Source organism: Medicago sativa, chromosome 3 (assembly GCF_051527215.1).
Source record: "Medicago sativa cultivar Bolivia chromosome 3, Bolivia_mono, whole genome shotgun sequence".
NCBI classification, from domain to species: Eukaryota; Viridiplantae; Streptophyta; class Magnoliopsida; order Fabales; family Fabaceae; genus Medicago; species Medicago sativa.
The window spans coordinates 76384276-76395929 of NC_140751.1; the positions used below are offsets into that span (position 1 = coordinate 76384276).

The 11654-nt window shown below is 30.0% G+C and overlaps 1 protein-coding gene across 1 annotated transcript; it reads right to left on the reverse strand.

Annotated features, from left to right (window-relative positions):
- Positions 1–7267: 7267 nt before the first annotated feature.
- LOC146940316 (transcription factor MYB61-like) lies at positions 7268–8929 on the reverse strand. The gene is made up of 3 exons (XM_085753992.1): positions 8629–8929; positions 8390–8519; positions 7268–8283 (listed from the first exon to the last, which is right to left on the reverse strand). Exons 1-3 carry the CDS (start codon positions 8759–8761, stop codon positions 7503–7505), a joined length of 1044 nt encoding a protein of 347 aa, XP_085610118.1. The 5' UTR covers positions 8762–8929; the 3' UTR covers positions 7268–7502.
- Positions 8930–11654: the final 2725 nt, after the last annotated feature.

The following is an 11654-nucleotide window of genomic DNA, read 5'->3' on the forward strand; positions in this document are numbered from 1 at the left end:
TCTTTTTGTTCCTACGAATAGAATGTTTCATTATTACTAAAAAAACTCGAACATTAATTCTTTAATGCGAGATAATTTACTAAAAGGGGAAGGTCTCCTCTTTTCTCTGAAAAATTCGTCTATTATGCTCTTTTCAAATTACCCAAACAACGGAAAGACAAATAATGTTGAGAGAGAACCGTACTCTATTCGAAAATCCCCCTAAACCACCAAACAGAGTGAGCTGATGGAAAAAGCTGCCATGAAAAATTGTAGAGAAACCTAACCAGTTTGAAACTAGATAGATACCAAAGTCTTCCAAAAAAAGATCACAATTAACAAACAAATGACCTTTATCCTCATGATAACCACAATTCACAACACAACCCTGGTCATTGTTAGCTAAAACACGCTTCCGAACTGGATTATCCTTTGTTGCAACCCGATGGAGAAATAGCCACCAAGCAAAAATAGACACTTGAGAGGAACAACCTTTAACCACAAGAACTTATATTATTCTGATGATTGTTATCTTCCACCGATGTCAAATAATAATAATAAGCACAACTAACAGTATAACAATGAGAAACATGTAACTCCAAACCCATATATCGGCCCTTGCCTCCTGCAAAATAACTGATGATATAAACGCGACACACTCCCCTCACAACTCATCCTCCCAAGCAAAAAGCCTCCTACGCCACTTCCACGCCTCACCATTCACACCCCAACCCAAAGAAAACATATCTGCTATCGTTGCCAATTTGTTTTCCGCTAACTCAATCAACCTATTACATGTAACTTTCAGAGATGTCCCTTCACTAAATCAATCCACGGGTCTATCCAAAATAAAGTAGAAGTACCATCACTCACCTCACAACTAATATTATCGATCAACCACCCTCCCTCTACCTGACCAACACCGTCTCTAACAATATTGATAGTCAACACACACACACACACACACACACACACACACACACACACACCATAACGAGCACTTAAAACCCTATACCATAAACCTCGCCCTCTCCTCTAAAATCCTCCAACATCATTTACCCAGCAAAGCAAGATTAAACTCTTTCAACCTCCAAACCACCTTATTCTTGTTTCAAACAAACAATATCCCATTTAATCGAAGATACCACTGATATTTTCTCTTCCTTTTTTCCAAGTTTGCTTCGTTAATTAATATATGTTTATTTCAATACCAATATTCAAAATGATGCTCAAACCCCTCGGTTACCAAAGGTTTGAATCCTCTCCCACAAGTATCTCTCTCCAATAACAAAAAGTTGAGAGAAAATTGCAAAAAATGAGGAGATAACTAAGAGACAGAGTAATTAAAAGAGAGTTGGATAAAAATATGTTGTAGAAGATCTAAATCGCAATTTAAATCTAACCGCGGTCACTCTTTTTCGTTTTTTTTTTTGACAAAACTCTGGGTGCTCGTTGGTATATACACATACAACAATTAGTTCGAGGAAATTTTAAAGAGTGTCTTATATGACACTTGTTAAGTAAATAAAGTTAGAAATTTTCTCTTGAAAAATATTGTATTCAATTTGCTTAACTAATGCACTTAGAAATTAGTAGAACACTTGTTAACACAAGTTTTATGTTTGAATGTACAATTTGCTTGTAAATGTTACCGTTTTGCTTTCACCAACAAGAAACATAGCAAAAAAAAAAGGCCACACACTCCGTGATTGAGGTCATAGCAACGGTTTAAACTTTAATCATGGTAAATCATGAACCTATTTTTAACACTAAATGCTACTCCAATTGACCTTAATTTTGTTCAGAACTCCAATTGATGATTTTGACTATAGATCACTGCCTTCCCCAATTAGAATCTCGTTTGATTTAATCATTGTGTCTTGGCGGCAGAACCTTTGGGAAATTTGTGGAAAAAAAACGTGTGAGGTGTGAACATGTATACTGTAGCTGTGGTTTAAGCATCTATTTTTTTCATGTCGATATCTCACATTTCTTTTAGTAAATGTAAAGTTAATTCATTTCATTCAAAGCTGGAATATCTCACATTTGTAAAGCATAATAATCTCAAGTTTTGGATCACTTTATGGCCAACGAATTTCATAGTTAGCAGCCGCAAAGATTTCATACTTGAACTTAATTTTCTTTTCATACATTATTGAATAAAAATGAGTTAATTACATGGTCAAAGTATTTTCTTTTGAATAAGTTACATGGTCAAAATATTAATTCGGTTATTATGCCAAATGCTTTTTTTAGAGGATATTATGTCAATACTGATGCATATGTTTTTTTTAATAAGGGTGTCTAACGGCAGAAAATAAGAGATTAATTTAAGACTTATTTACTCTTTGTTATCAAGTATCTACTATCAAATATAGACTATGTACCCTATCAAAAGTGTATTATTGTCACTAAAAATATTACAAATTTTTCGTTTTAGTTTCTTAAAGTTTTCTTTCAACTTTAGTCCCTTAAAAGTTTTCCGTCCACACTTTTACACTATGCTTTTAAGTCAGATTATGTGTATACTTTAAAGTTTTGAATGACTTTTTAAAGGAATATTTAGCATATTATAATAATCTAGACCCGACACAAGTTATAGACAAACAAGGTCTTTGCCTAAGGCCTCAAATTTTTTATTTTTTTTACCTATTATACCCGATACTTCATATTTATTTATGGAGCTAAAAAATTTAAGAGAAATAATACAAATGGAAAATGATACACTAGTTCATATTTAATTAACCGTTCATATAATTCTTTTTCATATAATTGTTGGGTCTACCAAAAAAAGTTTTTCAAAATTATAGTTAATAATATCGCGATCGGTCCACCAAAATTCAAAAGATAAATCTCAAAGTAAGTGAAACAGTAGCGCAAAGAGAACCAGCTAGAAAACGACCCAAAAACGAACCACCCAAATCTAGCCATAAACCAACACATACATATAAGCATTGCTATTTATCTAGAGAGTTTTTATCAAGAATTTATCAAGAAAAGGTCTCAACCAATTAAATTTGTTATTTGGCGGAAATCAAGGGAGGTAATGATGTGTAATTAAGGAAAGATATTAGCAAATACACTGTCTTGAAATTTTCTTAGAAATTTTCTTGATTAATTTTGTCACTGTATCTATCGTTTCCCCATATATAAAGTCTGATTATGAATTATTCAATTATTAGAGATCAAACTCGGCTACTTATCAAGGTCATCTCTTTAAATAAAGAGAAAGTTTACCATATACACACACAAATTACATAACCATTTTTTGTGGGTGAGAACTACGTTACCCTCTCTTGTTTAGGGGGTAATTTACCCTCTCATGATATCAACCAATAAAAATGTAATATGCATAGACAACATTAAATGTCAAATAAATGAATCAATTTTTTCTAAAAATAAAAAAGTTCATCTTAATCATAAGGTAACTTTTAATACTTTTAATTTTTATTTAGAGTAAATTACACTCCCCACCCCTCTTATGTTAAAATATACACTTCCCTCCCTTTAAAAATAAAATCTACACTCCTCTCCCTCTAAGATGCTTGAATTACAACCCTCTCCCTTAATAATTAAATATGTACTACACTTTAATCTATTTTAACATAAATAAATATTTTTATGATACAGTATATACTAATTTTGAACCACCATTTAAGAAAAATAAATTCATTTCTTTATAATTTAAATATCAATGGTAATTAAACTTAAATATTTTGCTATTAAGTTTATAATTTATAGTATAAAACTAATTTTTATATAACCATATTTTATTGTATTTAGTAATTATTGTAATTTTATTTTTTGGTTGTTTCATATTTTATAATAGGGTTTAAAATTATATGTTAATGTAATTGTGAATAAAAAATAGCGAAAAATATGTATTCAAATTTTGATTATGTTAAAATAGACCCGTGGTACTTTTTTTTAAGTGTGTTAGATTATTTTATTTTATTTTTGCTAGATTATTGAGGAAATAAAGTGTAGATTTTAACATAAGAAGAGAGAAGAATATAATTCAAGATTCTCTTAAGGGAGGGGAATGAAATGTTTTCTAATATGTTTTGAATAAGGGGGGAGGGGAGTTGTATATTTTAACATAACAGGGGAGGGAGTGTAATTCAAGAATCTTTGAGGGGAGAAGAGTGTAATTTACTCTTTTATTTAATTATATTAAGGTGTTCAATCTTAATTAATTTACACTACAAGACTTATAACAAATAAAATTTTTACATCAAATTTCTTTCATCTGGATGTCCTTAAATTCATCACTTACATTCATAAAATTTCTTCCATTCCACAACCCCGAACGTGAGAACAAAAACATCTCCTTCATTCAAATTTCTTCTTTATTCTTCCCTATTGATCAATTATTGTTTCTTTTTCGTTTTCTTCCCATTTTGATGTTCCAAACAGCTGCAGTTTCAAATTATAGTGAGAATTGTCGTTGTTTCTAGAACCGCGTCAGGTATCGTGACTTTTTTTATTTAAGTAGCCAACCTAATAAAATCTGCTAACACGCATAGACCTGCCCCACTATCAGCCAAAGCCTTTAAGTCCAAACAAAGGAACAAAAGCCTCGTGACATAACCATTTCAGCAGCAACCGAAAAAAATGCTAGCAAACTCCCAAAACATCGCAGCAGCAACACCTGCTAGCAATCCTTAAAGTATAACGAATGACTTACTCAATTGTTATAATTAACTACCTCACAACCAAGAAAAATCAACTCACCATATCTGACGTGGTTCTGGAAATAACGGTAATTCTCACGATATTTGGAATCAAACGAACGACGACGATTCTCATGAAAATTGAAAAATGCGGCAGTTTAGAACGACAAAATTGAACAATCAAAATGGGAAGAAGAAATTTTATGAATGTAACGGATAAATTTAAGGACATTCAGATGAAAGAAATTTGATGTGAAATTTTAATTGTTCTAAGCCAGTCTTGTCGTGTAAACTAATTAAGATTGAACAACTAAATATAATTAAGGCAAGATTACATTTGGGGTCCTTTATCTTATTTTTTTGTAACAATTTGGTCATTTATCTTTATTTTTTTCCGTTTAGGTCCTTTATCTCTCTTAAAAGCACATATACATCTTTTTTCTCATTTTTTATTAAAAAATACATAATTTTATTTCTAAAAATATATTTTTATTAAAAATGAAAAAAAAAATCCAGAAATATGATGAAGATGTTCATCATCTTCATCTTCTTCCTTTGAATCTTCATCATCTTCTTTAAATAAAAAAAATTCTACTAAAATATATCTCCAAATATCATGAATTAATGTTATATTCACCTCAAATCTTCTTTTAAACACAAAAATCAAAACCTTAATTTCACAAATGTTGCAAGGCGGATGGTGGAGGCTTAGTCACTGGCGGAAGGGTTAGGCTTTACAAAAGTTAAGATTGTTCTGGAAACAACAAAATTGATGTGCAAAGCTGCTCTCAACTTTGGGGTTATTTTTATGCCGGGTTTGAATATTGAGTTAGAAAATAATAATAATATACGGTGTGACAATTTATATAACTAATTTTTTTTTTTTTGTGATGACACTAAATCTCTTTTCTATAGGGTTTTGATTTTTGTGTTTAAAAGAAGATATGAGGTGAACATAACATTAATTCATGATATTTGAAGATATATTTATGTAGAATTTTTTCCGATTCAATGAAGATGATGAAGATTCAAAGAAAGAAGATGGAGATGATGAACATCTTCATCATATTTCTGGATTTTTTTTTTCATTTTTAATAAAAATATATTTAAAAAATAAAATTATGTATTTTTTTAATAAAAAAAATGAGAAAAAGGATGTATATGTGCTTTTATGAGAGATAAAAGTCCTAAACGGAAAAAAATAAAGATAAAGGACCAAAGTGTTACAAATAAATAAGATAAATGACCTATAATGTAATCTTGTCTATAATTAAATAAAAATTAAAAGTATTAAAAGTTACCTAAAATTGATTTTTTTTATAGAAAAAATTTACTCATTTATTTGACATTTAATATTGCCAATGTATATTACATTTTGATTGGTTGATATCATGAAGGGGTAAATACCCTCTAAATAAGAGAGGGTAATCTAGAAAAAACCTTTTTTTGGTGTTCATAAAATTGATAGAAAGTATCATTTGAGTGGTGAATCAATTAAAGATTCCACTTGAATGTTCGTCACCTTCCCTCTATATAAGAATAAGACGTTATATGGAACAAACACAAATATAAATAGATAATGTTAAGCCCCATGCAAGCTATAAGTAATGTTAAGCACGAAATTATGGTGCTGATGACTGTATATGTTGTTTTGGGGGGCAGGCTGTGTGTGGTGACAAAACATTAAAGATATTATATTAGAGTTTCTTTAACATGAACCTCTCAAAAAAGTTTAAAGATGCCCTTGCATATTTTAGTAAAATAGTGAAATTTTATAATAATTATAAAAAAAATGAAAGAGTTATATATTTTACTTAAAATTCACTAAAAATTATAATAAATGTCTACATTTGGTCTATTTTTTGGACGGGCAAATGCATCATATCATATTATTAAAACAGGAAAATATTATTTGGACACCTGTTTTAGAACCCGTACGTATATGATCAAAGAGAAGACCTCTCTCTCTCTCTCTCTCTCTCTCTCTCTCTCTCTCTCTCTCTCTCTCTCTCTCTCTCTCTCTCTCTCTCTTCAATAATGCAGAATTTGAGCAGCCAATTTTAACCTTTTGGAGGGATTTTATTCATAAAATACATGGTGGTAGCATGGAGCCCGCAATCAGAATCATAAATAATCAAATGCCAGCAAATTAGCACCATGGATTGGAAAAGATAATCTTCTTATTCTAACCTCTGCCAGCTTCTTTACAAATATCTCTAGCTACCAAATTAAGCCCACCATTCATTTCATATATATATATTATATTTCTGTTCGTGCGTGGAGTGTAACTACGCACCGACGTACATGCAATGTAGGACAATATATATCAAATGGATCATTGAAAAATTAAAAAATGGTATATTCTCCAATGTAAAGGGATATTGATAATATTTACTTCTTTATCCTTACTTGTTTCAACACAACAATATTCACTCGGTGTTTTTACACATATGTGGATTATGCATGTAGCTGCTGTATGTATATATGGTACAGTTTAATACAAAAGTGTTTACTCTTTCACAAAAAAAAATAAATACAAAAGTGTTTATATAAAAAAATTATACTAGTACATAATATTAATTAATTAAGTAATTAGGCATGTGGCAAAATAAGGATCATAAAAAATTAACTTCATATTCATAATAATATGCAATAGTTCTCAATCAAACTTTTTGCTCATGAAAACAAACACATCAATAGGAGAAAATAATATGGTAAGGGAAAGGGGGGGAGAATGATCATAATATTCTCTAATCTTTTGCTAGAAATTTCCTATGGTATCAACATCTTACTATATATTTTTCCTACATTGTTTCACCAACAAGGGAAAACACTCAACAAAAAAACAGTTCATAAATGGTGAAATACATCAAAATTAGCTTCAATATTACTTAGATCTTCTGACAGTGACGTTAAAGGATATGTACTGAAATCTATTGAATTATTATGACTCAGCATCTGTCCTTGCCATGAACTTGTCTTGTTGATGAATTCTTCACCTTCCCATGAGATTAATCCACCTGCATTTTCATTAATCATGTTGCTCATTTGATAATAATCACTCATGGTTGAAGTACTATTGCTTGAACTTTCATTCACCAAAGGAGAACTAAATTTGGAAACTGAGTTGTTGATATTGTCTGAAAACTCTGAACTATTTAGACAAGGCATTGATGAGAAGAAAGTGCTTGAATTGGTTCCAAACTGGTTCTGTTCAAATTGTAATAGACTTGGCTGATAATAATTGTTCATGCTTAAATTGTAGTACAATGGATCAAAATCCAATGTTGGTTTCATAAGAATTTTTCTTGAAGCTTCTGTTAAAGCTAATCCACTAATATTATAGTGATTAATCAAATCACTCATTCGAAGTGCTTCTGAGTATTCTTGTGAGGATTCTAGCATTGTGTGTGTAGCTAGAATTCTCTGAGGTTGAGAGTGAGACAGTGGCATTATCATTGATGGTTTTTCCTTCTCTTCCTTTATAAGAGAATCAATATTATTGATGAAGGGTTTATGAGTAGCTGGATCAATCCCTTGTTTCATTAGTTTCTTCTTCAAACTTGAATTCCAAAAGTTTTTTATCTCATTATCTGTTCTCCCTGGTAATTGTGCTGCAATTTGAGCCCACCTGAAAAATTTGAAATTATTAATCATTTTTGAAGCATTATTTAACAATAACATGTTTGAACATTTAACAACTTTATATATTCTTCAATGTACATAATATATGTCACCTATTTCCAAGTGCTTCATGAAGATTGATAATAAGATCTTCCTCTTGTTTTGAGAACATGCCTCTCTTCAAATCAGGCCTCAAATAGTTGATCCATCTTAATCTACAACTCTTTCCACACCTTTGCAACCCTGAAATAATTTTGATTAATAAGAGAGTTGTAAAGTAAAAAAGATAAGGAATTTTTTTCTTTCATATGCTGATAACTTGATATGTAAGTATATATATTAATATTATTACCAGCTAGTTTAGGAACTGAACTCCAACAGCCAACACCAAACATGGTTATGTAATTGAAAAGCTTCTCATCTTCTTCAGGGGACCATAAACCTTTTCTTAGTTTTTGCTTTAAAGAACAGAAATGGCGACCCATGTTTGTGAGGACAATAGAAAAAAGGACACAAAGGACAATGTTTCTTAATTATGGAGAAAGGCTCAGAACAATGAAGTGGTCACTGGCTATATATAGTGAAATTACCCTTGTGGTTTTGTCATTGAAACTCTTAATTATGAGTTGAAAATATACTAAAGAATAAAGCTTGTGTAAAAAAAAAAACAATGATAGGTTGACACCCTTAATATGTACACTCATTTGTACCATTATGGAAAATTTAAGTTAATCAAATATATGATTTGTGTGACCACATTTTTTAAGTTGCGTGACCACTATTTTTCCAAAATTTATTTGGTTAACTAAGTGGAAAAATAGTGGTTACGTGCATTTTAGTTGCGTGACCACATTTTTCAGCTTTTAAATAGTGTCCACGCAACTGAAAAAATGTGTCACACAGACCATATAGTTAACTGCAATTTTTCAGAATGATACAAAGAATGTACACGTCAAGGGTATCAACCTATCTTTATTAAAAAAACCATCATTAACAGACCAAAAAGTAACCATCAATCTAGTATCTAATTGTTATAGTGAAGTTACGAGAGGAGAATCCTGAGGAACGTAAAAGCAATCAAGTGGGATTTACGCCAAATCCGGTGATGCTTGAATGGATTGGTTTTTAAGAGATCCCCATTTCGCTTTCTATAAAAAGAAATTAGAAAAATGTAAATCCATCAACAAAAAGTGAATAGAAAAAAATAATGTAAAGCAGTGTAAGAGTTTAAACGTGCGATGATTTTTAGAATGCACTTACTCTCCCTCCGGTCACTATTATAGACAAAAAACTACTTTTTAGATTCATTGAATAAGTGATGTATGTGGCCATTAATATAGACCATATACATCATTTATTCAATAAACTTAAAAAGTAGATTTTTGCTTATAATAGTGACCGGATGGAGTATTATTTATGACATGATTTTATTTGGGTACAATTGTTCTTAATCAATTGTGTGAGAAATTTTTCCTTTTCCTTCTTAGTGTTGTATCAAAAAGTAAGTATATTGTTAATCGAAATCGGTAGATAGGAATTAGAGGTTAGGTGAGTTTTCTCTCACACCTTTGGAAGGTTGGACGAAGGCTATATCAACCAAACTAAGGATAACTAGTTCATTCTCAAGTATATAGTTCGAGGATTTTTAAGATCAAAAACAGAGTCAAAACTCGGTAGAACTGAACAAATGTGAGTCTTGAAGGTCTCGGTCCAAGTTAAAGCTTTGTAGAATTGGACAATGAAGCATTAAACACACACTTATTGTTGGCAGTGTCATTAACCACATGGAGCAATGAGTATGTACACATATTTTATGAGAAGGATGTGCACTATAGACCTTGTCAATGGATCATGTCGTGAAATGGAAAATTAGCATTAGAACATGTGGTGTCCTGATCCCCTCAATGAGGAAAAAACCAACTAAATTTCAAAATGATGGATTAATTTGATTAAAATTTTGCAATTAAATAAATCATTTTAAAAAAAAATCAATAATATATATGGACAAAATTGGCACAATTTTACAATTTCAATAATCAAGAGTGTGTTGGTCAAAGAAAGAATAAATCAACAATTTAATCTTTAAAATATCTTTCTCTATTCTATTTAATCTCTAAACTATATAAATATACGGGTTAATAGTGTTTTTCACCCCTGTAATATATGTCATTTCCGGTTTTCGCCCCTGTAAAATTTTCGGTTTGGTTTGCATCCTTGTAAAACTTTTCTTTCCAGAAAACACCCCTCCCTAGTCCAACCCAGCAAATTCGCTTACGTGGCGCTGATTTGACATTTTTTTTCATTTTTTATTTTTTTATTATTTCCATATCAGATTTTAATTTTAAAATATTTGAAAATAAATTTTAAAAATAAAAAAATCCAAAAAATCATAAAAATATTCAGTTTTTTTCCAAAAATTTAAAAAATCGAAAAATAATTTTTAAAAAATTCAGAAAAAATATTAAGATTTTTTCCAAAAATTAAAAAACAGAAAAATAGTCATTTTAAAAATCGATTTTTTTTAAATTATCAAAAAATTATTAACATATTTTTTCAAAATTTAAAAAATTAGAAAAAAATCAGAAAATATAATCAGATTTTTTTAAAATTAAAATGATTTTAAAAAATTCTGGAATTTAATTTTCAAAATACAAAAAAATTAAAATATCAAAATTAAAAAAAAGGTCATAAATTTTGGAAAAAAATTAAAAAAATTCTGAAAAAAAATTTAATTTTTAAAAATCTGGATACAAATTTAGAGGGTTTTATAAAAGTCGTGGAAATTCCATTTTTCGTAGAATTAAGCTCTTCCTTAGCGGAGGTAGAAATCATAAATCTTATAAAATCTTGGGTAAAGACCCCTTTTGGTCCCTGCAATATTGAGCAAATTTCGGTTTCAGTCCCTGTAAAAAAAAAAGTTTAGATTCTGTCCCTATCATTTGAGATTCTTCCACTTCTGGTCCCTCATTAAAACATGTCAGCAGAATCTGCTGAGTTGGCAAGCTGACTGGGAAATTATTTTTGTTTTCATTTTTTTTAATTAAACACAGATGCCACTTGGATTATTATTATTATTTCAAAATTACAAAAATAATTATTATTTCAAAATTAAATTAAAAATTGAAATTATAAATTGGATGTCAAAACCCTAGATTCATTTTTAGTCCCTCCAAATTCCATCTTCTTCTCATTCTCTCTTGTTCTTCCCAGAAACGTGAATCAAACAAGAAACAACAATCACTAATCACTTCGAAAGGGAACGATTGAAGAAAGAAAAAAAAGTTTCAGACTTTCAGACTTTGGAAATCAACGGTCAAGATTCGTTTCGATCCTTAAATCGACGGTCACAAATAACTTCAAAAGGAAAAATGAACGATG

Bases quoted from the DNA above. Each gene is read 5' to 3' on its own strand.
- LOC146940316 (XM_085753992.1), bottom strand. From the start codon at position 8,761: ATGGGTCGCCATTTCTGTTCTTTAAAGCAAAAACTAAGAAAAGGTTTA. The intron at 8,520-8,628 runs GTAATAATATTA...AAATTATTTCAG, and splicing joins TTCAGTTCCTAAACTAGCTG to GGTTGCAAAGGTGTGGAAAG. The intron at 8,284-8,389 runs GTGACATATATT...CAAATTTTTCAG, and splicing joins CATGAAGCACTTGGAAATAG to GTGGGCTCAAATTGCAGCAC.